The sequence below is a fragment of the Callithrix jacchus genome, chromosome 6 (genome assembly GCF_049354715.1).
Source record: "Callithrix jacchus isolate 240 chromosome 6, calJac240_pri, whole genome shotgun sequence".
Lineage (NCBI taxonomy): Eukaryota > Metazoa > Chordata > Mammalia > Primates > Cebidae > Callithrix > Callithrix jacchus.
This window is the reverse complement of record NC_133507.1, coordinates 51,758,968-51,784,793: the sequence shown is the minus strand read 5'-3', so window position 1 is coordinate 51,784,793 and position 25,826 is coordinate 51,758,968. Positions and strand designations below refer to the sequence as shown.

The window sequence follows — 25,826 nt, the reverse complement described above, 5'->3', positions numbered from 1 at the left end:
AATGTGTGGCCTATGTATGGTGCTAAAAAAAAGTCAATGACACTTTATATGATGAGGCAGCCTTTATTTAAGGTGTATGTGGGAACTATCTCCATAGCTATACAGGTCCACTGTAAGGGATTTGGCAGTAGGGGAGATTGACTGGGCTCAAATCCACATGCAGCATGGGCAAGTGGGAATTTATAGCCAAGGAGCAGGGTGGGGGTTAACGGATAGAAAAGTACTAAGAGGAAACATTAGGACTAAGTGGGCATTCTGGCCAAACTGGCATAACAGGATTCTTGCTGAAAGCAGGCTGGGATGATCAGACATAGCTGAGGAATGGTGGAGAATGAGAGACCCAATAACATATGGAGCATAATCAGATATGGAGGAAGGGGGATTCAACTAAGCCAAGGATTCTTGTTAAAATTGGACAGTCAGGGACAAATGTGGAAGTCCAAAAGTCCAACTTTTCAAGGCCTACTTGAAAAGTTCAGGGGAGCCTGAGTAGAGTTTTGTCAAAGAGAAAATCTTTGTCCATGGTGAGTATGGTCTGGGTGCTTTTAAAGACAATAAGCAGAAAAATATGGCTCAAACAAGTTTAAACAATAAGATATTATTATTTCTATTCTACCGAAGACTCAGAAATAGGTCAGGCTCCAGGATCATCAAGGACTCAAATTATATTTCTTAAGTATCTTCAAAGTCACCTTTACCCAAAGTCACCATGACCCTATGCCAAGATCACAAACTGGTGGTACCAATTCAGATCAACAATGCTAGATGAAGAAGAGAGACTTTTTCTTATATCCTTTTGTTTCCTTAAAGGGGTGAAGAAAGCTTTCCCAGCAGCTTTACAGGAGACTTCTTGCGTCTTGGTAAGTATTGAGTCACATCCTTATTCCTAAATCAATCATGGAAAGGGAAATTATAGTGATCACTTAGAACAGTGGTTCTTAACCTTGGCTGCATTTTAAAAGCTCAGGAAAATACAGATACCTGGGTTCCACCCTTGGAAATTCTTCTTTAGTTGTTTTGGGATGCAGCCAGGGGCATGTGATATGGTTTGTATCTGTGTCCCCACCCAAATCCTATGTTCAGTTGTAACCTCAAAGTTGGAGGTGAGACCTGATGGAAAGTGATTGGATCATGGGGGGTGGATCTTTCATCAATGGTTAACACCATCCCTTTGGTGCTGTTCTCGTGATGGCGAGTTCTCACAAGATCTGGTTGTTTAAAAGTGTGTGGCACCTCTGCCCTCCCGCTCTCTCTTGGTGCTGCTCCTGTCATGTTAGATGCCTGCTCCTGCTTTGCCTTCCACCATGAGTAAAAGCTCCCTGAGCTTCCCCAGAAGCAGATGCTGCCATCCTTCCTGTACAGCCTGTGGAATCATGAGGCAACTAAACCTTGTTTCTTTATAAATTACCCAGTCTCAGGTAATTCTTTATAGTGATACAAGAATGAATTAATACAGCATGAGAGTTTTAAAAGCATCTCAGATGATTCTACTGGGCAGTCAAACATTTTGAGAACCATCAGTTTAGACCAAATGTTTGGGGATAGGGGAAGAATAAAGTTGGAGAATTCATACTGAGTTATAAACCAATGTTAAGGCTGGGCACAGTGGTTCATGCCTGTGATCCCAGCACTTTCGGAGGCCAAGGCAGATGGATAGCTTGAGTCCAGGAGTTCGAGAACTGCCTGGCTAACTTATGAAACCCTGTCTCTAAAACAACAACAACAACAGCAAAAAAGAAACAAAAAAAAAACCCATAAAAATTAGCCAGGCGTGGTGGTGTGGACCCATAGCCCCAGCTACTTGGGTGGCTGAAGTGGGAGGATTTCTTGATCCCAAGAGGTCAGGGCTGCAGTGAGCCAGATCACACCACTGCACTACAGCTTGGAAGACAGAATGAGACCCTGTCTCAAAATAAATAAATCAACATAACCATTGAGTATTATTAATTTCCAATGCAAATTTTTAAAAAACATATGTGCATCTATAAATGCATACATGGGACTGAGTCTGGTTTAGAGGAATCCATATTTATAAGAACAGATGAATGTGGCTCATATATTAGGAGAACAAATTGGGCGCATCCAAAGTCAACCAAAAGCATTTGTATGCATGGTTATGATAATGCACAGCCACTTTTGACTTTGGCAAAGGTAAACTAATAAACTAAGTAGAGACAACAGTAAAGGAATTCAGACATGCCACTCCAAAATATGCTGCCTTGACATATTAATTATTTTGAAATAGAGGCACTTGACAGTAGGTACAGGAAGGGTACTCTCTTTTCTTCCCAAAAGCAGATGAAATTCCCATGTGAAAGATACCCTCCCTATACTAGTACAAAAGAAACAACATTCTCATCACCAGAGATGGGGAGTTGAAGCTGAGAGAAATCTGTACAAACGTTGTTAAACTAACTTATCTTCCTAGTTACTTTTCTACAATTTCCACCCTTTGTTCAAACTACAATATAAGTGCTTAGGCCTAGCCACTTCTTTGGGTCTTCTTTGTCCTTATGGGGGCTCCCATATACATGTAAGTAAAATTTATATGCTTTTCTCCTGTTTAATCTGTCTTATGTCAGTTCTAGCTGAAAACCCTGAGGACAGAGGAAAATTTTTCCTCTCCTACAACAGTAAATGACACTTAGGAGTCTTTGAAAATAAAAAGAGTATCTTCATATTCTTAAATTTTGAAAACCCTTCTTGGCTTCCACTATCAAATTGTATAGCTTTTAGTCACTTCAGTATTTTTTAAATTCCTTCTATGAAAGCCAAAGATTTCTTAACAATTATTGAGTACATGATTTAAAAAATTTTTTAAGAAGTTTCACTGGTTTAAAAGCTACATTTGAGTGAATCAGAATATGCCAGACTTAGTGCCTCTAAACAAATTCAGATCCTTCATTGGTTCCATTTATTCATTTTTCGTCATTTCTTTAGGTTGGGCATCAGGGTTATTTTATTCTCAAATACGTTGCGTCACAACCAACACACCAGCATACAGCAGCCACATGGTCACTACTGTGTTTGCATAGTACAGTGGTTCTCAGCCTTGGCTACACATCAGCTATTTGGGGGACTTACAAAAACCTGACCCCTCCTCCCACTCCCATCTCCATAGAAATAGAATATTTAGGGGTTAGAGCCAAGGCATCTTTACTTTTTGAAAAGCTTACCCACTGATTCTCATGAAGAATGTGGACTAAGAATTATTAGCACAAAAAGAAAAAAGAAGGTAAATGACAGGGACTTAATCGTGGCTCGATTGTTTGCTTGCTTTTAATTTTTCCTCCCCCAAAGCTAAGCTAAACGAAGCAATCAATCTCCTGGAAGAGGGTAAGTGTTCAGGAGTTTAGCTCAAATGGACTTTGCAAGTAAAGGTAAAGCTTTGTGGGGCCTCAAAAGTCTCTGGTAACACTTTGTAAATACTTGTAAAATCGGCTGGCACTATGCTGGGATTTCTGAGTAGGTGCCTCACAGCTCTTTGCACTTAAGGTGTGGAGAAGCCTTTTGATGACCATTTTTATGTGTTTGCGGTGGCTGGAAACTATAATGAAGAGAAGAAAATCACTGACTTGAAGAAGAATCATATAAGGTGATTTTTTCAAAGCAGTGACGAAACAACAGGTGAGTCAGTAATCTTTGTGCCCAGCCCAGATTGCACTGCCACTAAATCTGCGCTGCCACAAGCAGCATAGCATACCTGCTCAGGAACCCTCAACACACTTTTGTAAACTATAGTGTAGTTTAGGCTAGACCTGGAATGTTCTAAGTGTATTTTTTTAAAAGCCTGTTGAATTACTGATTAAATAATCAGCATGAACTGAAGTGGCAAGAGTCATAATGCTGGAAAAGAAATCCTAGCATTGATAGAATAATTTGTAAAACAAGCAAACAAACAAAAACAAAAAATACCCAAGAGAAGGTGTTATGGAACCGAACTGGAATTCGCTCTCCTGGCACAATAAGGCCAAACATCCACACTGAGATTTGCAGCAGAAGAAAGGAGGACATCGTTTTGCAGAGTGCCAAGCAAGGAGGATCAGGCAGTTCTTGCTTAAATCCTGACTTCTCTTATGGTTTGCAGTCAAGGGTTTTTTAAAGGCAGGGGTACATTTCAGGAAAGCAGATGTTACAGGCAAAATTGTAAATCAATACATGGAGTTTACACATTGGTTTGGCTTAAAAAGGCAGGATATCTTGATGTGGGGGCTTACCCATCACAGATTGAAAGATATTCTGATTTGTAATTGGTTAAGGAAAAGGTGTGTTTAAAAATTCTGGGGTCAGCAGAAAAGAATGTCAGCTCTGACTCATGAGTGGACTTTCTCCAGGCACCTCAGGAAAAAATTTAGACCATATAGAATGGCAGCCAGAGTTCAGTCCTCAGTTCCCCCTTATTGGAGGTCTATGTGCAGGCAGACCTGTTTGGTGGGGTCTGTGTTTCTGAAAAACAGTTCAGGGACATATGTTATCTCTAGTCCTGTAGGGGAACCAAACATCCTGTGATTCTAATTTCCTTGGCTATTGCCTTAAGCTACTCTCACCTTCTTGCTCATCAAATTGTTTATTTACTTTTCAGGGCTAGCTAGCAGGGACTCAGAATTTTCCCTTATTTCCAAACTTGGAGGCCCTAAGAGGGGTCCCTGTTCTGTCTCAAAGAAATGTGGTAGAGTGGAAAGAGCAAGGGAACTGAGCAAGAAGCCCTGAATTCTGATCCTGGCTCTGCCTGGATCCTATTTGACTCTATCATATTATCTTGGGCAAGTAATAAACTCTCTGAGCCTCAGTTTTATGATTCAAGAGATGAGCTAGTCTAAGCCCTCATTGTTTACACTCTAGCTGCAGATACATTCCAGATGTTTATCTTAATAATTTGTAATTTAAAAGAACCTATTTATGTCATGTCTACAAATATAAAAAAAATCCCATTTATGATTACCCATTTTATATTTTACATGATTATCTCCAGTATCATTGTATAATTTTACCAATCATTTCATTATAAATCTTACATACATTGTCAGAAAAATAGTCTCCTTAGTTTCTGAAACTACTTACAGTGTCTTGGTCAAATCATGTATACCTCTCCTTTGTTCTTTGGCATTTTGTCAAAACAATTTAGTGGTAATGAATCAGTACAAGAACAAAAGTCCTAGAAACAAAAATATTGTATTAACTACGGAAAAAGTTTCTGCCTTTTCCAGTAAACATACAAAATAATGGCACTCCTTAGCATATGTAAATATGTACTATTGCCTTCTGATTAAATAGTTTTCCGCAAACTGTTGCTGTTATGGTCCAATTCCTGAAGCTTTTTTTCTTGTTTTATTTTACAATGTTAGGGTGTGACTATCTCTTCCTATGGTACTTCATGACTTAAAAGTGGAATAGACCATTTATATTCACAGATGTATATAGTCTCCTTTCCATATATGAAGTACATACACTATAGTGTATGGTTTCGGAAAATTTGGAAGAACTGCGACTAAGAGGTTGAGTTTTCATAGAACAGACCCTGACCCTGATTAGAAAAACTAACCAGCCAGTAGTTTACTGTTGAGACTTAACAAGATATTGAGGGTTTGTGGGCATTCCATGGACACGTGTTTTACAGGAGTTGCCATGAGTGCTGATGAAACTTTTAGTCATGTGTCCTTTATCTTAAGCATTTGACTCTCCTAATGAAATAATTGAAAATAAAATATTAGCAGCAACATATGCTTTCCCACATACCTTACTAAAGTCCTGTTTGCATAGTACAAATTTAGCCATTTTGAATTAAGATATTCAGTCATTGGTATTGATGCATTTTATTTCATAAACATGCAAATTTCACTTTTGAACAAGGACTTGGGCCCATTTCATATGTTCACATGTTATTAATATTTGAAATCAAGTTATTGGCAGGTCTCACTTCAACTAACAAATGCTTACTTTTCACACTAGAAATGTACTTAGAACTCTCTATATTCTATAATTTTTCCTTATGAAGCAATTCCTTTTCGAATAAATATACATTACGATGTTGTCGAAAGGATTTCAGTATGTGTTGGATCAATCTTGGCCCAAATCCAAAGGAGCTGATTTAATTAAAGAACCAAAAGAACCTCAATTAACAGTGGTATCAAGTATAGAGTAATCACCTTGTAAAGACTCACTCGCCAAGAGAATACTAAACACTATACCTATGGCTAATAAATTAATTACCTTCTGGTAATTCCTGGCCATATTTTTCAGTATAAAATGATTATAGATTACAGTAAGGCAAGTGTCCTCTAAAGTTGAGTATATTTAATTCCCAATGTTAAAGAATTTAAAATGATACAAATACTACATATCTTTAAAATTTCAGTCTTTCTTTTGAGTTCAAAAATTTAAAAGAGGAGGCTACCACAAATATATTTTAAAAAGTTCACTCTATTCAACAAATTATATAGATCTAGTACTTTTGGTGAGTCCTCTTAAAATTTTTTCTGGCTTTACCAATCTGAGAGTCACTTTTTATCAATATATGGTATCTTGTCTTGCAAAAATGGATTTTTAAAAGGTTTCCAAAGTCACCTGGATAATCATAGTGCTCACTCACCTGACACTTACTGCTAAAAGGTTGGTATGCATCTTTTATACCTGGGTAAGGTTCAACTTTTAGCTATCAGAGAAAAGTGTCCCTATACTTGACAAAAGGGAAAAGATAAAAAAGGGAAAGAGAAGGGAGTGGTAAGAAAGACAGATTTTTCATTTCTTATCTTATGATACATTCTGCAGCAGTAAACACCACTATCTCTCAAAGTAGACCCTCTGAAGGCAGTGGGGGGAAAACAATCAAAGAGAAAGCTTTAAACTAGAGACTGTCTTCCTGTTCTATGTGGTTTTGACCTTTTTGAAAGTCTGCATGGCCTCTTCTCCTTGTATTAAATAAAACAAGAGTTGTGGCCGGGCTGGTGGCTCACGCCTATAATCCCAGTACTTTGGGAGGCCGAGGTGGGTGGATCACGAGGTCAAGAGATAGAGACCATCCTGGTCAACAAGGTGAAACCCTGTCTCTACTAAAAATACAAAAATTAGCTGGGCATGGTGGTGGGCGCCTGTAGTCCCAGCTACTCACTCGGGAGGCTGAGGCAGGAGAATTGCTTGAACCCAGGAGGCAGAGGTTGAGGTGAGCTGAGATCGCGCCATTGCACTCCAGCCTGGGTAACAAGAGCGAAACTCCGTCTCAAAAAACAAACAAACAAACAAACAAAAAAAACAAGAGTATAAGGACTGACGATTTGATTTGGTGAGTTAGTTATGGAAGCAGCTCTGGCATGTGTTATTTCCATTCTTTTATCCGTTACCTCTGTTCTGTTAACGGCAGCAGACACTTGATTACTGAGATTTGGACATGATGGGAATCCAAGGTGGACTGTGAAGTACATCATGCAGCTAAATCTCCATTACATCTTCACTTCACTTGTTCCTCTGTTTCCAGATTTCTGGCAGACTAGCATCTAAAGGCCTTCACGTTAGAAGAAGGAGGAGGTCTAATTGTTTCAAGAATTATTGGAGAAAAAACACATTTTAACAGCCTGTCAATAAAACTACTGAATGGAAGGGTGGTTCATCATTTTTGGGAAGGATTAAAAGCAAATCTCCCCTTCCCCAACAAAAACAAACATTAGTATGAAATCTAAATGGGTAGGTTAAGAGAATTATAAAATTTTTAAATATTTATAAAATTATTAATTTATGCACAACCATAGCAGAGACTGGGGACCACCCTATATATATTCATAGAGTTGTAAGCAAAAATTCCAAGCAAAAAGGCAAAAATCCAAATGTCTTATTAATAATCAGTATAACATCCAACAATAAGATAACCATCATTTACTGTAGGGGTTAACATGTACAGTAAGCCAAAATCCTAGCAAACATTAATATAAAATACAATTATATATTTCCTAGCTGATTTGTTTATATATCCAGGTCATAAAAACAGAAAGGCAAACTTTTTCTATATCCTTATACAAAATCAGATGTTACAGCCAAAAGTAATTGTAAAATGATTGTGAAACCCCAACGAATAAAGGAATTTCTGAAAGCCTAAAATGAGAAGGTATGGAACTCATACTTTAGCCTTCTCATTCTCACTTCAGTGCTTTTTTTTCCTAACAAAATTAAAAAGCAAAAAAATTAAAATTTTCAGTTTTCAAAAAAACTGAAAATATTAAGCTTCTACACTTGATATGTCAGTATACACAAGGAAGCAAAATCATTTCTGTAAAATCAAAAATAGAAAATGAAAAAAGTTTGTTATAAAACTTAAGCAACCAGTCAACCAAATTACAAAAAAAAAAAAAAAAATTAAGTAATCAACCAAACCTCATAACCTGAAAAGAACCAAGAAAAGACATTCCCGTTATACTTGTACTTCTAAAAAGGGCTTAGAGAAGGTCTAAAGTAGAACTTGTTGCAATCCAGAAAGTTAAAGGACTAAATAACTGGAGAAATAGAGTTAAGAATTAGATTTATTAGACAGCACAGTCCATCCTGAGATGGCAAAATAGACATGGCTTTATTTACTGATTGAGAAGTGGTCCAGTCATGGGCTAGCAGTCATTTACATACCAGTGACCAAATGCAAACATACACATATTGATAGAGCTTTGGTCCATGACATACCCTTTTTACAGCTCAAAGCTGAAACATCAACTCTATTTGGGGTTACTTGCTTATACAAAGATGTCACTCTAGCAACTGCTGATTGACGGCAAGACCAGATGGTTGTCACTAGTAGGAAGAAAGCGGAAGTGATTCAGCTTACACTGCATACTCCCTACTCTTCTGAATTAAATGAAAAAGTTGTTCAAACACAATTGTTATTATAATTTAAAGTGTATAAAGTTCAAAATAAAACAAACATAAAGATGCCAAGGCTAAGTACAGATTAAAAAGTGTGATAGGTAAGAAAGCCATTTTGAAAAAAGCCACTATCAGCCAGAGCTACTTATTCCATCCTATAATCTCATAAAGCAAAGCTTTTAACTGCCTAGACTCATATGTGACTGTATTCTTTCCAACATGCATTCTTTCTTCTTCAGGGGTTGCTCAATAACAGCAGGTATGTTTCTGCCATGAAGTTCACAGTGTTCTAGAAACTGGACACATTCTTGAATAACATTGTCATGAATGACTACCATGTGTTTTGACATGTTTTCTAACAGGGACAGGAAGCATCTTTTGGCATAATACCAGGTATCTGTTCCCAGCTTTTTATTATAAGGCTCCAAACTTTTGATAACTCGAGAAATACCAAACTCATAGCTTCCTTTGGTGCAATAAAGAGTTCCTATCACCAAATTCACAATGCAGAGATGGTACATTTTCTTATCTGGGTCATCATAAGAGAGCTGCTCTTCCTCCTTTTCAATCTTCCTCATCAACTCCTCTGCTTCTTCATTTTGACTTGTCATAATATAGGAAACACAGAGATTAGCCAGTACAATAGCACTGACACTCAGGATGTTATCATAATGCTTCTTAACTATGGGTTCATAGAAACCAATGGCTTCTCTGTATTTGTTTTCCCGCATGAACAGAACGTGAGCCACATTCAGCTTCCACACATCATGGTTGTTACAAAATTCTGCAGATTTGCGGAAGATCTTCTCCAACATTGCATAATTTTCAAGGTTCCAGTAGATTTTTGCCTGAGCCATCAACACAGGAATATACTTCTCCAGGGTTTCATCATATTCATTCACTGCCTTTTTGATAGCTTCATCATCTCTATTGTGTCTTGCTTCCTGTACTTGCATGGTGAGTTTCCGGAGGACCTCAGTCAGCATCCCTGCTAGCCCATCAAGCTTAACGAAAGCCTCTTCAGGAGCTGTCTGGCAAGTGATCACAGCATCCAAGAAGTCATAGAGATAGGGTGTGAGGAACTTATAAGTCAAATGGGCATTTTCTGCCAGGACATCTGCTGCAAGGTCAAAATACTCATATTTGCAGTAGAGCAGCAACAGGTTGCCAAAAGTCTCTGGAGGAAAGGGATTCTGTTGGAGCAAAAACTGTAGCTTTTCAAACCCTTCTGTAGGTCTGGTATCCATGTTCATTAGTGCCTGGTTGTGCAGAGTCACAGGGTCCAACTCTTCCTCTGCCCTGGGTGGCATGTCAGTGAGGGCTTCTTGAGCTGCCTCATAGTTTCCCAATTGGTATTCTATTGCTGCCTTAAGGTTGAAGGCTTCCACCAAAGCAGTCTGGTGGAGGACTAGGGTGTTGCCAACACTGTGAACATCAATGCCCTCAGTGGTCTTGCCCACACCTAGCTCAGGGTGCTGGCGGTTGCCATGCTCAATAATCACAGTGATAAGCTTCAGCGCTGAGGCATACTGCCGGCTGCTGTAATAGGCCAAAGCCAGGTTGTAGGAAAGGTCAGGTTGGTAGCCTGAGGCCTGCAAGGGCTGCAAAAAACTTGGAGCACGCAGCTTCATACTGTCCTTCCTTGTAGAGCAAACAACCCAGGTTGACCTGGCCATCAGTCTCATTCTCGACCCCACTATCTTCTCCCTCTTCCCCACTTGGCAGCTGCTCCACCAGGCTCTTGGACCCTGGCAGATTGCCCTCACTATATTTGATGGCAGCTTGCAGGCGGAGGACCCGGCTGTGGTAGGCGGGGTCATCCAGGAGAAGCAAGGCCACCCGGGTGGCCTCCGGATAAAGGCAGGCCTTGTATAGGGCCTGGGCCTGGTACAGGCGGTACTGCTTTAGTTCCGGGTGCAGCTGATCCAGCCGCTCATAGCACTCGGCGGCCAGCCTGAACTCCTGCAGGCGGTAATAGCAGTAGCCCAGCAATGACAGGCCGGCGCGGCTCAGCGGGCTCCGCTGCAGCTCTCGGCCCAGCAGCTGCACCACCTCGGCATAGCGGGCATCGCGGATGAGCGGGTACACGACTGTGGTGAACTCCCCGTCGGGGATCTGCGCGTCGTTCAGGCCGGCCATAACTGTCACGGCTGTTTTGTCTGTGGTTACCACGGCAACACGGCAACCGGAAACGGAAGACTGCCGGTTACTTTGCCACGGAGGAATAAAAAGGAACCATTCTCGTTAGTCTCTCCATTTCGGTTTGATTTTCAAAGGTCGGGGCTGCGGAGTTGCGGCAGTTAGGAGGGGAAAGGCTACTCCTCCGGGCTGTTCAAAGACTGAATCTCAGCGTCGCGGCAAGCACCGTTCCAGTGGCGCAGCTGCGCAGGCGTGGTCGCACTGCATGCTGGGAGGCGTAGTCCTGTTGTACTGACCTGATCCGCGGCCCGTCGGGACGCAGAGTCACCTGCCTTTCGTGCCCACGAAAGATGAGGGGAGCTCTCTTCGTCTGTTGTGCCACCGCGGTCTCTTGCGCGGCGGAGGATGGTTTCCGGCTCCGTGTTCCTGGCGATTTTGAGCCTTGTACACGGTGTGGTCTATATTAATGCTGGGGTTTGACTTAGTTTTAATAATGTAGAGATTCGCCAGTACAATAAAAGGACCTTTTAATAAAGGGACTGGATTGCAAAAGGGAGTTAACTCCTTGAATTCCCTTGGAATTAGAGCAGTTTCTTATTATGCTACCCCAAGGGCACAGTTTTTAAGAACAGAATAGAGCAGCATATGGTTGATAACAGTATCAGCCATATCATATAGCACTCTGTTATAGACTGTTTACATATAGTAGTTCTAATTTGAATAAGCAGCCTGCATTCTGCATATTGAAGATGAGGAAGTCTGCGAGCTAGAAAGGTTTAAAGATTTAAGTATTACATTATTAATTAAACTATTTAAATTAATAGTTTGCTTAAGGCCACACCTAGGTAGGTAGGGGCTGAGCCACGATATCCAATAACCAATTTCAATAAGAAAGTGAATGATGAATAACCGGATCCATGTATCTCATGTACATGAGTTTGTAAGGGCCCATTGTTTGGTGCTAAGTGTCTATAAGGAATATTATTGTCTCTGTTTCTCCATTAAAACAATGAACTAACTTTGTGTAGGTAGTAGACTTTGAACTTCTAGGCCTTGATTCCTGCTGTGAGCAGATGTGACTAGTGGAATTGTGTAGCTTGTTTTTACTTGGTATCACTGGGAGATTTTTATTAGGTGTGTGATTGCTCATATCATCAAATGGGTGACTTTATTTATTCAGTCTTCTCCCTTACTAGAAATTGGCAGAGTTGTGTCTTCTTGGCTGTGACTCGACAAGGTCAAGTCCAAGAAAGGAAACTGCACCCATTTCAGAAGGATTGAATGGGGCTTTGCTCACCCAAGACCCCACAGAAAGCAACTATGGAATACTACTATAGCTCTATTCTAAGGCTTCTTTCAATCTCATCTATTGGTGCACCCTTTTAGAGTCTTAAACCCAAGGAGGCACATGGGTAAAGGATACTGCTCAGTAATAAATTGGGGGAGGGAATGCATTGTTTTATTTATAGCTGGCTGCCTGATGATTCTCCCTTGGGAATTTAGGCTCAGTATTTTATTTATTTATTTATAGACAGGGCTTTGTTCTGTTGTTCAGGCTGGAGTGCAATGGCATGATCATAGCTCACTGCAGCCTTGAACTCCTGGGCTCAAGTGATTTATTTATTTATTATTTATTTGTTATTTAGAGACAGGGCTTTGTTCTGTTGTTCAGGCAATGGCTTGATCATAGTTCACTGCAGCCTTGAACTTCTGGGCTTAAGTGATCTTCTTGCTTCAGCCCCCCGAATAGCTGGGACTACAGGTGCACCACCATGCCAAACTTAAAAAAAAATGTTTTAATAGAGATAGGGTCTCACCATGTTGCCCAGGCTCATTTTGAACTCCTGGCCTCAAGCAACCCTCCCACTTTGCCTCCCAAAATGCTAGGATTACAGGTATGAGCCACTGTGCCTCACAAGACTCAGTATTTTAAAATTCTTGTGTATGTACTGTTACCTTAGGTAATTTGCTATTAAATTAAAGTAAGATGACAAAGTGGGAATGGAAAATTGCCTTTCATACCTTTAGTCTTTCTCTCTGTTTTGCAGGATTGTATTTACATCACCTTCAAATGGCTTCTTGAAAATGTATGAAAAGAAAAAGGACTATATTTTCTCCTCCAAATTTCTGGGATCCCTACCAGGATTCAGTTGGGGTTCTCCTTTTTGTGTGGGTACCTGTTAGCATGGCAGCTGAAGTGAGCAGGAGGGAGGCCGTTCTGTGTCTCTTCCTCCTTATTTCATGTGATGCTGCTCCAGAGGCCTGCCTTGAAAAAAGCAGGACATTCGGCTTAGACAGATGGAGGGCAGGGTCATTTTCAAAATGAAATGAGTGCACAAATCACACTGTGAAATTGGCATGACCATCACTGCTGCTGATAGACCGACTTTTTATTTGGTCTCTGATAGGCAGTTGGGGAATAGATTAGTTTTGTTGGGGGTGGTGGTGAGAGAAGGCCCTTTAATGATAGAAATTCTGGAAAGAATTAAATAGGGTGGAATTTTATAAAGTGTCATAAAGCATCGTTTTGTTTGCAATAGGATCTTGAAAACATGGAGCATATATCAAAAAGTGAGTGTATCATACCATTTCAAGCAATAGGAAAGCATTTGGTGGTTGTAATAATGTGATTTGGTGACTTGTAGAAAGGAATTGTAGTTTGATGAAATTTGAGTTGGATTCAGTGTGGATTTTGCTACATAAAGGGAGACATGTTTATCATGTAGATGAGTTTCATTTAGGCAAAATATATAGGAGCAAAAAGCATGATGCTTGGTTCTTAGCATGCTTATGTTCTGCCTGCCAAAATATGCCATGATCAAATCCCATATTCTATTTGTGTATGTAATCTCTTTGGCATTCTCTTTTAAAACTAGTTGTAAGGTATGTCTTATTTATACTGTATCTTTCTGTTGGTAAACATAGTTAATTTCTGAGTATTTCAACCACAGCTGTGGTCAGACATCTTCCTTGATAAGGGAGGACCTTCTGCAAATCTACTTTCCAGTTATTATTTCATTTTCGTTTTGGTTTCAGACCACTTTCTTCAGGGTGCACAGTTTGGGAAGTTCAGTTACCTTGCGTCCCCATTCCCTCACTCCAGTATTCTACCATGAACAGAGAAGAAAAGAATAAAATTAGTGCCGAATTGGAAATATAGTTGACTGATTTTTAGGAGCATCTGTTCAATCTTTTAAGACTTTTGGAAAGAGTGTATGCTAAAATCAACACTTGAGAACATTTGTGCTCAGATGGTGTGACATTTAACCTCGTTATGAACTCTTTGCTGGTAGTTCCAGCTTTATTAATACTTTAATTAGATTTTCTTCTTGAATATCCCTTGCTTTTGATCAAGTAGCTTGTGTTTTGGGGTATAGAGTATTATTGTCTAAATTAACTTCCCAGGGAGAACACAATAGCATTTTGGTTTATAAAAGGGATTAATAGAGAAGGCAAAACTGTAGATACAGCAGCATTTTAAAAAAAACCAACCATTAAAACAAAGAGCTACTCCAAGCTCTTATGTTTAGGAAGTACTTTGAGTATCAGGGCTGCCTTGCCTAACTTCCCTCATTAATCCTCACCGCCCTTCTGTGAATTAGGTGAGCCTTATTGTTGGCCCCACTTTAAAACTGCAGACTGCAAAGCACAAAGGCCAGTGATTGCTGATTGCGGCAGCCAGCAACAGTGATTGCGTATGCTGGCCAGTAGTGGGCCACACTGCACCTCTTCCCTCTCTCTGGGCACCTCCTCTTCAGTCATTTGAATTGGCTTTGGATCATTTGCTGCAGTTTGTTCTAATAGAACAGGCACAATGGTGTAAGAATTTTAAAGTTTAAGCACCGAAGCCATTGTGTAATTGTATGGCGTCAGTGTGGCTGGCAGTCCTGCATTGATGCGATCCCCCTGTGTAATTGCCCATGCAAATTTGAGCAATCTGTAACGGACACAGGAACCCAGCCTTTGGCTGCAGACTTTCCTACCTCCAGAAAAACTTCAATAATTCGAAGAACCTCTTATCATCTTTAAAAAGCTATATGGACAGGGCTGTGCTAGTATCCCTCTCACAGTGAAAACATCACAGATCAAGACAAGGTTAATGGAATAAATTAACAGTTAATTTTTAAACTGTAGGTATTTGGATGCTTGCTTCCTTCTTCAGCCCTAAAATCACCCTTCTCAAAAGAAATACAGGTTATTTCAGAGCTTTAGTTAAACTCTAAGTATTTTATTAAAAACAAAGATATTTAGGTCTCTTAAAGCAGAATTCCAAAACTATGGATTAGTTGCTTGTGAAATGGCCAAGTGGTCTATAATGTAATATTCTTACAATGAAACATCAATCTGGGAAATCTACACAAAGTGCATGATTTCAAATAATTCAACTGAAAACATATTTCCTTTCTTTCATGTAAAACAATAATAATTAGGAAGGAAGTCAGTAGGAGATCCTTTTGAGATTATTGTACACGAAAATAAAATGGAAAAAGCAATTTCCCCCCAATGGAATGACACTTAACAAAACTTAGCCTCCTATTTCCAATGCTAGTTTTTAAATTTCATCTAAATATGACTTAATCTAAACTAGAGCAAAAGAAAAACTGGGATTCTAATACACATGCAGATACACACAGAAAATGAACACAGATATAAATGGTGGCCACAAATAGTATATTTTTCACAGCAAATTCTTCATTTAATAAAAAAACATTTTTGTACTAGTGTATACATTAAATGATATTGGTGTAGTTATGTTATATAGATAAACAATCTTTAGCAGTGCTGAGAGATGTACCAAACATGCAAGAACATTCAAAATTAAATAAAAAAAGATATACAACCCCAAATTAATAGCTGAAGACAAGGTCATGACAAACAGTGTAAGTGACATTGGGCACTGCTAAATCTAAATGCTCATCATGAAATTCTCCAGATACACCTCATTTTATTTCTGCCTTCTGTATGTTTTATTCTGCTATTCTTCACTTAGGAAGCTGGTGCAATTTTGGCCTTCTTGTAGTCAGACTTAACCTTTACATTTCCTGATACATTTGAGTTTTGGGAGTTAGCTACAGCATGTAGCAGAATAACAATTTCAGAGACGTTACTCTGAAGCAGATAATGAAAACTTCATTACCGTGGCATTGCCAGAGTTTTTAGGGTCCCAAATTAGGTTTTGTTCTATTGCTTTAATGAATCCTTTTTGTGTTTTTGTGGGTTTTTTTTCCAGTCAAAGCATTTTTCTTTATACTTAAATCTTTCCCTAATATGTTTAGATTTCTGTCCCACTGGAAGGAAATTGTTTCACACTATTAATAGAGATGAAACTGGTTTTTGTCTTTCTGCAATTTCTAAGAGTCAGCAGGAAAAACAGATTTTACAATAATTTTGCTGTGGAATAAATTGGGCAGATTCTGTTTATCACCTTGTGTAAGTGGATAAAGTATGATAAATTTTGATACACAGAAAAAGCAACTGAATTCTGGTAGCATTAATATTAGATAATATTGTTATTACACTAACACAAAATGTTAAAGATGATTTCTAACCCACTGTATTTGCAAATATAAAATAGCTGGAAGTGCATAGACATGTCAGATTTTAGAAACAAAATGCATGTGCAGTTTTTAACTTCTCTTGGCTTACTTTATAAATTCACTTCTAAATTAATGACTACCATTTATGGGATATATCAGATAATCTAATTTTTTTAATGAAACAAAGGACATATGGGCTGGGTGTGGTGACTTCCATCTCTAACGCTAACACTTTGGGAAGCCGAGGCAGGAGGATTGCTTGCGCCCAGGAGTTCGAGATCAGTGTGGTCAGCATAGGGAGGCCTCGTCTTTACAAATAATACAAAATTTAGCTGGGTGTGGTGGTGCACACCTGTGGTCCCAGCTACTCATGAGGCTGAGGCAGGAAGGATCACTTAAATTGGAGAGGTCAAGGCTTCAGTGGCAGTGATTGTGCCAGCCTAGGGGACAGAGCAAGACCCTGTCTCAAAAAAGGATATATTAAAAAAAAAAAACTGTATTGATGACTATAGCTTTCATCATAATTAGAGGCAGACTCAAGAGACATCTGTAGTATGATTGTGTTTACATCGATTCCATATATGTAACTTCTTATAAGTGTCTTTATTAAGAGGATGACTGTTTTAGGTTTGTTCCTATTTTATTTGAGAAGAATAAACAAGAAAATTATCTGGAAAATTTCTTTAAAGCTAAACACATCTTGGTCCTTTGGTGTGGGAATGAAATAAAAGTCAGTGCTTTTATTTAATAGATGGAGAATCTAAGACTTGGATTACAGGTTCAGCTGGTGACCAAGCTAGGATGGAGTTCCAGTCTGCTATGTACTGAATGGCACTCTTTGCAGTATGTGAAGCTGTCCCTACCCACCAGGATTGCTGCTACATTATTGATTGTGCACATATTAGCTACACACTGACTAGCAAGAATAAATATCATGTCTGAAAAAAACATATCTCGTAGAAAAAGTGGGATGAAGTTTTTTCAACCATTAATGCCAGGAGACCCAAGGAAGCAAACATAATCTGGTCAGTTTGAGTTTTTACAATAAGGCTCACATTTCAAATGTCTTTCTCCAATAGGAGATAAACATTAATAATAAGGACTAAGAAACTTTCTCTTTTTTTGGAAAAGCAGAATATATGGATAACTGCATATGCCTCACATTCTTGGAAAATTATAAATTATTTAGAAAAGGATTAAAAATGCCTGAAATCTGCAAGAGTTCAATCTCTAATCTCTGGGGTTGCTGGCACCAGGAAGCTGCTACCTTCCTTTCCACTGCTTCATGATCATGGAGGAACAGACCCATGGCATTAGTCAGCAGTTTCTGAATCTTGACCCACAGTAGGAAAGATACCTCAAGACAGGAGAAATAGATGGAGGCAATTACAAACAGCTACTTGATTGATGGTTGACATTGTCAGGGCTCCACTGTATGGCAGATTGCAATGGTGTTGAACTCCCCTTGCTACCAGTGGATGTTGCTATTGGCAACCGTGCAGTTAAGCCAATAAAAAGGCAAGAAAATGAGAGGAAAACTCAACCTTAGTGGAAGCTGTAGGGTTTGTACTATAAATTATGATCCCGTTAGCAATATGTAGCATCAACATGCAGGATAGCTACAGTGCTCACGGCAGCCTGTAGTCTCGTCAGACCCTGGGTTCAGTTTTGTCATAATGCACATGCTTTAAAATGCTACTTTAGATGGACTGGCATCCGTTTGTCTGGGCTATTTATTTATTTATTTATTATTGGGGAGGATGACAGATGTGGGCTCATCTCTGCCTCACACAGACTGATTTTCAATTCCCATTTGTGATATAAACATGATGTGGCACATTACCCAGAAACACCTGCAGTGCTTCTGAGCTGCAGACACATCATGATCTCGCAGACCAGACTCTGTCCCTAACTCCACCTACTCTTTGTTCCTCACCTGAAGGAGGAGATACAGCCCTGCAGAAGCTATTTTCCTTTATAGCAGAGTGATACAGAAAACTGGCTTAATAAAATCCATAAATCTGAACAACCTCCTCTTACCTGCTCTGCAGAGGCGGTTTTTTCCTGCACTCATTTTCCCCTCTAGTTTCTCCAGTCTTCCCTGCAGAGACAGCTGTAAATGGTAGCTAGGAACATTATTTTTTATGGCTCTCATTCCTTTCTTCTCTCCTTTCTCAAACCCCTCCCTGCTCAAGTGTCTCTCTTTTCTGAGCAATTGATGACAGGGTTCTGCACCTTCATTTTTTTGGTTGGAAGTGCTATTTTTCTCTGTTTGGATTGACTTTCTCCTTTTTTTTGGCAGTTCCCTTGACCACCTGCCTCAGTCCCTGTCTTTCCTTTGTTGGTCTTCTTACATTTCTTCTCCTTCTTGCTTTTAAGTATAAACCCTTAGTCTGGTTTATATTTTGCTTTTACTTTGTTTCTTGCCATAAAGAGTCTTTTTCTCTACAATTACCTTCTATCCCCTCACTTCCATTTTGGTATCTTAATTTTACCCATTCCTTCTTCAGACATTTCCTGAATTGTCTACTGTGTACCAGGAAAACAATGTCCCTTGTAGAACAAGGCCCCTATTTCTTTAATATTTGTAAAGTTAATGATTGATACTAATTAATAACAATAACAAGAAAAACAGTTTGTAAATTTTGGATTTTTTTAAGAGCTAGAATGGGCCTCAGGTTTCATCTAGTCCAGGGATTTTCAAACTCCCCAGAGTCCCTGTGGACCCCCATGTATATAATCAGAGAGATGAAGGCTTGTAGGTGTTCTGCACCTCCAAATCCTGCCTATAATTCACAGAGGAATTCAGCTTTTGATGTTTTATATGTTAGGGATTCATTGAAAGATTTATTTGAACAAAGAGTTCTAAGGTTAAAACATGTTCAAGAATCATTTCCTAACATAATGTAATAAACAAGCTTGGAGAAGTTAAGTGACTTGTTCAAGTTAATCCAGTCAATAATGCCAAAGCTAGGGATAGAAATTTATCTCCTAGTCCACTGTTCTTTGGATAATACACACCATGTCCACAATTTCTCAAAATAGGGAGCAAAGCAGCTTTCTAGTCATTACATCTACTTATTACAGTTTATTCTTACCTGTTATAAACCTGGCTTCCTATAGAATATGTGTTCTTTGCCCAGACTGTTATTTCTTAACATTTGAAGCATTATTTCTTACTCTTAAGGAAAAATCTAAAATTAGGGACCCCAATAGTTGGCTTTAAGTTGGTTACTGGTAGTAATCCTAAATTTTATACCAGAACTCCTCACTAGGAGAAGTCAAGGTAGTCAATGCTTAGTCTCCCTGGTTCTGCTGTGTCCTGTGAACTATGGTTCCTAGATGTCACTTGTGGTAAATCCAGCTATGGATTTCCTTCTACCCTTACTTTAATCAAAGTCTATCAATCCATTCCTTCTGGGAGAAGACGTGGTCTGTAATGAAGGCTGAGTTTTAAAACTCTGGAAAAGAGCACATAGTCACAATGTAAAATTACCCATCAAACACATTTGCTGAACTCCTATTACGTTACTCCTTTTTAAGGGGAGAACTGGGATTGATCAGTATCTATAAGGATAGCATAGTTTACCTTTTAGGTAGGCAATTCTAAAGGATCCATCAATAAGAAGCTCTAGGATTAAAAATTAAATACCTCTATAGAATACAAATCAGGATTCTTGGGACAGTCTGGTACAAAAAGGATTCAGGGACAGGAAGCAAAAGTAGGCAGTGTTTGGCTTGTAACAAACAGAAAAGCCATATACAGAATGAAGCAGTGCTAATGACACTTTCACTGTTCAGTGTTCCCTCAGCTCAGAGTGAGTGGGCCGACTGTCCACAGTTCCTTGGATCCAAATCAGTCCTCTACCCAGAGCCTTCATTTCAGCCCATGCATGTCCATCAGGGAAGAGTGAGTGTCCTGGTATGTGCTCCCTGCCTCAACTCTTCCTTTGTCCTTTACATCCACGCATCAAGGTGAAAGCCCAGGCATACTTCCCAGTGCATCCTCGAGACATTATGTCTTCTGAGCTAAAAGAACAAAAAGATGACATGGCTGGACTGAAACTGGCCCTTCAGGCTGCAGTCATTTCACAACTGCAGCTGACCTGGAGGTTTAGTTCCTGTCTTCCTTGGCTACCATGACGCTGGCTGGGGAGGACAAGGCAGTCGAGGCCAGCAGCCGTTTTTGGTGCAGCTCTTCCCACTTACTTCTGTTTGTAGCTACTGAATCCAGCATCGGCTTCAGTTTCACATTGACTTTCACCAGTGCCTAAAACAAAACAAGAAACAGGTGGAGGAGAGAGGACATAGAGTAACTGACATGATTTTCCACCTTTCATTTATGAGGAGAATGGGAACTGGCTATAGGAAATGAAAGTGATTATTATTTTGGTAAACAAGAGCTATTTACAAGAAATAAATATGTATTTAACACCATTATGTTGTATATATACAGAATGAAGCAGTGCTAATGACACTTTCATTGTTCAGTGTTCACTGTTCACTGTTCAGTGAGAGCCTACTCAGAGAATGAAAAAGATAAGACATCACCATCATGGCTGTGTACAACTCTAGGGGACACCAGCCATGTAGACTCAAAATCCTGTTTTACAACACATCAAGCAAGACAGGAAACAAAATATCCAGCTCACATATACCTACTTACATGTGCATCTTTGCCTGCCATAGACGGTTCCAGATCTCAATTGACTATGAACTTAAATTTTTACAAAATAATTGTACAGTTGCTCTACCATAGATAACTCTTGGTGGACTTACTTGAATAGGAAAGGCCAAGTAAAATCCTGAAGTGAGGAGGTGCTCATTTTTAAAGCTAAAGATCTAGGAGTTGTGCTAAAGCATGGATACATGCATAAAAATAGACATAGCAGAAAGGGAAGCAGTGTGGAAGAGAGTGACAGAGGTATGAAGGGGCATGAGGGAAGAGGAAAGGTAGGGTGTGGCCAGGGGCAGATGGACCACCAGGCTGATGAAAGTCAGGCTCGGGCTTCATGGTCCTCATTTGCACTAGACCCTTCTAAGTATATTCTTTTGTGCTTAATTGGGTGTCTGTGCTTTTAAAAGAGTCCTCCTAGCTGGGCATGGTAGTTCATGCCTGTAATCCCAGCACTTTGGGAAGCCAAGGCAAATGAATCACCTGAGGTCAGGAGTTCGAGACCAGCCTGACCAACATGGAGAAACAAGATTAGCTGGGTGTGGTGGCATGTGCCTGTAAACCCAGCTACTTGGGAAGCTGAGGCAGAAGAATCACTTGAACCAGGGAGGGTGAGGTTGCAGCAAGCCATTGCATTCCAGCCTGGGCAACGAGCAAAATTTCATCTCAAAAAAAAATAAAAGAGTCCTCCTAGTCCCAAATGGTATAAGCTTGTCTCACTGCTCCTGGGTTGCACCTGGTAGTGGAATGAGAGACCTAAAAGTAAGATGGCTTATTTGAATTTAAGACAAATGAATCGTTTTTCAGCTTTCATATCAGAGGGCTATTCCAGGATAGGGGGTGACATGGGGGCAGGGCCGAGGATTTTGTTTCTAAACTGGGACTAGAACAGATTCAAGGAGCTCAGATTAAAGAGCAACAGGTAAATATTTTACAGATCAGAGGGGCATGGAGTTTACTCTGCCCAACAGGAAAATCCCACTATTCTCTACTTTACTGATTGTTTCCATTATTTTAAATGCATGAATAGCTATATTTTCTTTATTTTACTTTTATTTGAAAGGAGAGAAGGAAAGAAAAAAAGTAGTGAAGGAGAGGAAGAAAGGAAGAAAAAGAGGGAGAAAGAACAGGAATGTTGCTTTATTCTAAAAATGGGTATTAATAATGGCCGATCAATATTTCATTTAAACCTCTGAGTAGGTGTGATGTGGTATTGACAAGAATGTATATTTTGTGTATTTAAAGTGGAGAGCTCTATAAATGTTTATTAAGTTTATTTGTTCTGGATCTGAGTTCAAGTCTTTGATATCCTTATTAATTTTCTGTCTCATTGAGTCTAAGTCTCTTTATAGGTCTTATGTATCTGGGTGTTAGGATCATTAGCTCTTATTGTTGCATTGATCCTTTTACCATTATATCTTTGTTGCTTTAAAATCTATTTTATCAGATGCAAGAATTGCAACTCCTGCTTTTTATTTATTTATTTTTGCTCCCCATTTAGTTGGTTAATCTTTCTCCATCCCTTTGTTTCGAGTGTTTGTGTATCTTTGCATGTGAAATGGGCCTGGATGTAGCATACCGTTGGGTCTTGGCTGTATCTTTTGATTGGGGGATTTAGTCTATTTAAATTTAGGATTACTGCCATTTGCAGTTAACTGGCTGTTGTATCCATTTGTTGATGTAAATTCTTCTTTATGTTGATGCTCTTTACTTTTTGGTGTATTTTTAGAAAGGCTAATACTGGTTGTTCCTTTCTATGTGTAATGCTTCTTTCAGAGCTCTTATAAAGCAGGCCTGGTGGTAATAAAATCTCTGAGTACTTGCTTGTTTGCAAAGGATTTTATTTTTCCTTCACTTATGAAGCTTAGTTTGGCTGGATATGAAATTCTGGGCTGAAAGTTCTGTTCTTTAAGGATGTTGAATATTGGCCCCCACTCTCTTCTGGCTTGTAGGGTTTCTGCTGAGAGATCTGCTGTGAGTCTGATGGGCTTCCCTTTGTGGATAACCTGACTTTTCTCTCTGGCTGCCCTTAGTATTTTCTCCTTTGTTTCAACCCTGGTGAATCTAACGATTATGTGCCTTGGGGTTGCTCTTCTTGCGGAATATCGTTGTGGTGTTCTCTGTATTACCTGGGGTTGAATATTGTCCTGCTTTGCTAGGTTGGGAAAGTTTTCCTGAATAATATCCTGAAGAGTATTTTCCAGCTTGGATTCATTCTCTCCGTCGCATTCAGGTATACCTATCAAATGTAAATTAGGTCTTTTCACATAGTCCCATATTTCTTGGAGACTTTGCTCATTCCTTTTTATCCTTTTTTCTCTATTCTTGTCTTCTTGTTTTATTTCATTAATTTGATCTTCGACCTCTGATATCCTTTATTCTGCTTGTTCAATTCGAGTGTTAAACCTGTGCATACTTCTTGGAGTTCCCGTATTGTATTCTTCAGTTCCATTAATTCACTTATATTCCTCTCTAAATTGTCTATTCTCATTAGGATTTCGTCAAACCTTTTTTCAAAGTTCTTAGTTTCTTTACGTTGGGCTACAACATGTTATTTTAACTCACAGAAGTTTCTTATTATCCACCTTCTGAAGCCTGATTCTGTTAATGGAATGCACTCGTTCTCCATCAGGCCTTGTTCCCTTGTTGATGAGGAACTGTGATCCTCTGTAGAGGGAGAGGCATTCTGATTTTGAGTATTCTCAGCCTTTTTATGCTGGTTTCTTCCCCTTGTTGTAAGTTTATCCACCTGTCATCTTTGTAATTACGAACTTTCAAATTAGGTCTCTGCATCTCAACTTTCAAATTAGGTCTCAACTTCTTAATTCCCAGGGCCGAAATCTAAGCAACCCACTGCACTGGCCAAAACAGTGGCGTTAAGACTGATGGTGCTATTCTGCCCCGGCGTCTCTGGTCTGGCTTCCTTCTTGACTCCGTAATAGGCGACTCTGCCTTCATGGAGCTCCAAACGTTGGTCTGAAGGGGAACCAGTCCCGTTTACTCTGCACCAAGAGCTGCCGCGCCAGGGCGCCGGCAAAGCCACTGCACCAGCCACAAGAGTCACGCTGGTGACCCATGGAGTTCCTCCACGGGGAATCTTCTGGTCTGTGAGCAACAAAAATTCGTCTGACAGTGTGGCATCCTCTCGTTCTCTGCACTTTCACTGGGAGCTACAATCCCGAGATGTTAGTGATCAGCCATCTTGGATTGTTTCTTTTTTTTACTTTTCATAATGAAAGGCTTCTAACATATTTAACCAGTAAAATGTGATCAGCAAAAATATCTATTAGGTATTATATTCTAGTAAATATAAGTAAAGCTACTATGTAAAACATATGTAACAAAAGGTCTAGGAGCCTTTTAATTTTCTAGACAGCTCAATGAAAATGGAAATAAGATTTTTATGATATTCAACTTTTAGAAGCATGGTCTTTGTCCTTTTAAAACATGAGATTTTGGGGAGTTGTTTTAAAAATAATATATTTTCTTTCCTTTACAGTTATTTTGTATATTTTAAGTAACATATTAATGTTAGAAAGTATAGAAACAATAGGTTTAAAAAGTAGGAAGTTGAGATAATTTATAATCTCATTGCTCAAGAGATAAACACTACTAACTTTTGGGTTTTGCTTTGAATGGAATCTTTCTATTATGTTTCTAACTGGTTAAATGATCAGAACATCTAAAATATGGCTGGGTGAGGTGGCTCATGCCTCTAATCCCAGCATTTTGGGAGGCTGAGATGGGTGGATCATTTGAGGTCAGGAGTTTGAGACCAGCCTGGCCAACATAGTGAAACCCCATCTCTACTAAAAATACAAAAAAAATTAATAATAACTCGGTGTGTTGGTGCACGCCTGTAATCCCAGCTCTTTGGGAGGCTGAGGCAGGAGAATCGCTTGGACCCAGGATGCAGAAGTTGCAGTGGGGCAAGATTGCACCACTGCACTCCAGCCTGGGCAACAGAGTGAGGCTCTGCCTCAAAATATATATATATATATATATATATATACGTATATATATATTCATATGGTATTTTATAATCTCAGTTTACAAATGGACAGAATCAATGAGAATATATGGATTTTTAACCATTCGTAGTTCTTGGGCCTGTTTTCCATCTCCCGGGTCTGAAAGAAGTATAAAAACCTGGCATCCCATGTGAACGATGGGGAGTTTCTGTTAACACTTAACACCTCTTATGTGTTAAACACATTGCCAGCTGCTCTACATACTTCATCTCACTATTCCTCACAATGACTGTGCATTTCACAGATAATAAAACATGTCCCCCACATGTTAGGATCATGAATGATCCTTAGTCCTTCCACTGTAGGAGGAAGATAAGAATCTATATAGGAAGTTAGGGGTTCCTTTTGTAATCTTACCATTTGTTTTGGAAGCTATGGAGAGAACCATTGGATAGGACACTAGCTTGTCATATAGAATGAATATATAGAGAAATCTGCTGAGGATATAGCATAAAATTGAAGCTCTTAAGGAGCCAAGAAGAAAAACCAAGGAATAGTAAGGCACACATATTGAAATTGTATGGTTTCAACCTTTGCCAATGAACAATTCCAACCAGCTAGTAACTATCATTCCTGTTTTAAGAGACTGTGATGGTTATGAGG

At 39.3% G+C, this 25,826-nt stretch overlaps 2 protein-coding genes and 1 long non-coding RNA gene across 3 annotated transcripts in view; all 3 read right to left on the bottom strand.

Moving 5' to 3' along the window:
* Positions 1-793: 793 nt before the first annotated feature.
* On the bottom strand, positions 794-7,453 carry LOC144576632 (uncharacterized). The gene is made up of 3 exons (XR_013518862.1): positions 7,338-7,453; positions 5,062-5,155; positions 794-886 (listed from the first exon to the last, which is right to left on the bottom strand). It is a non-coding gene; the product is annotated as an uncharacterized LOC144576632 (long non-coding RNA).
* Positions 7,454-8,842: 1,389 nt separating this feature from the next.
* Positions 8,843-11,002, bottom strand: LOC100394964 (intraflagellar transport protein 70B). The gene is given in 3 exon segments (XM_002749275.7): positions 8,843-9,080; positions 9,083-10,439; positions 10,441-11,002. Coding segments are annotated over 3 exon segments (1,995 nt in total). The 5' UTR covers positions 10,981-11,002; the 3' UTR covers positions 8,843-8,982.
* A 4,628-nt stretch (positions 11,003-15,630) lies between these two features.
* PDE11A (phosphodiesterase 11A) overlaps positions 15,631-25,826 on the bottom strand; it is a 409,487-nt gene continuing 399,291 nt past the window's right edge. The window contains exon 20 of the mRNA XM_002749280.6: positions 15,631-20,787. Within this exon, the coding sequence (XP_002749326.3) occupies positions 20,632-20,787 (156 nt within the window). The 3' untranslated portion in view covers positions 15,631-20,631. The remainder of the gene's footprint in view (positions 20,788-25,826) is intronic.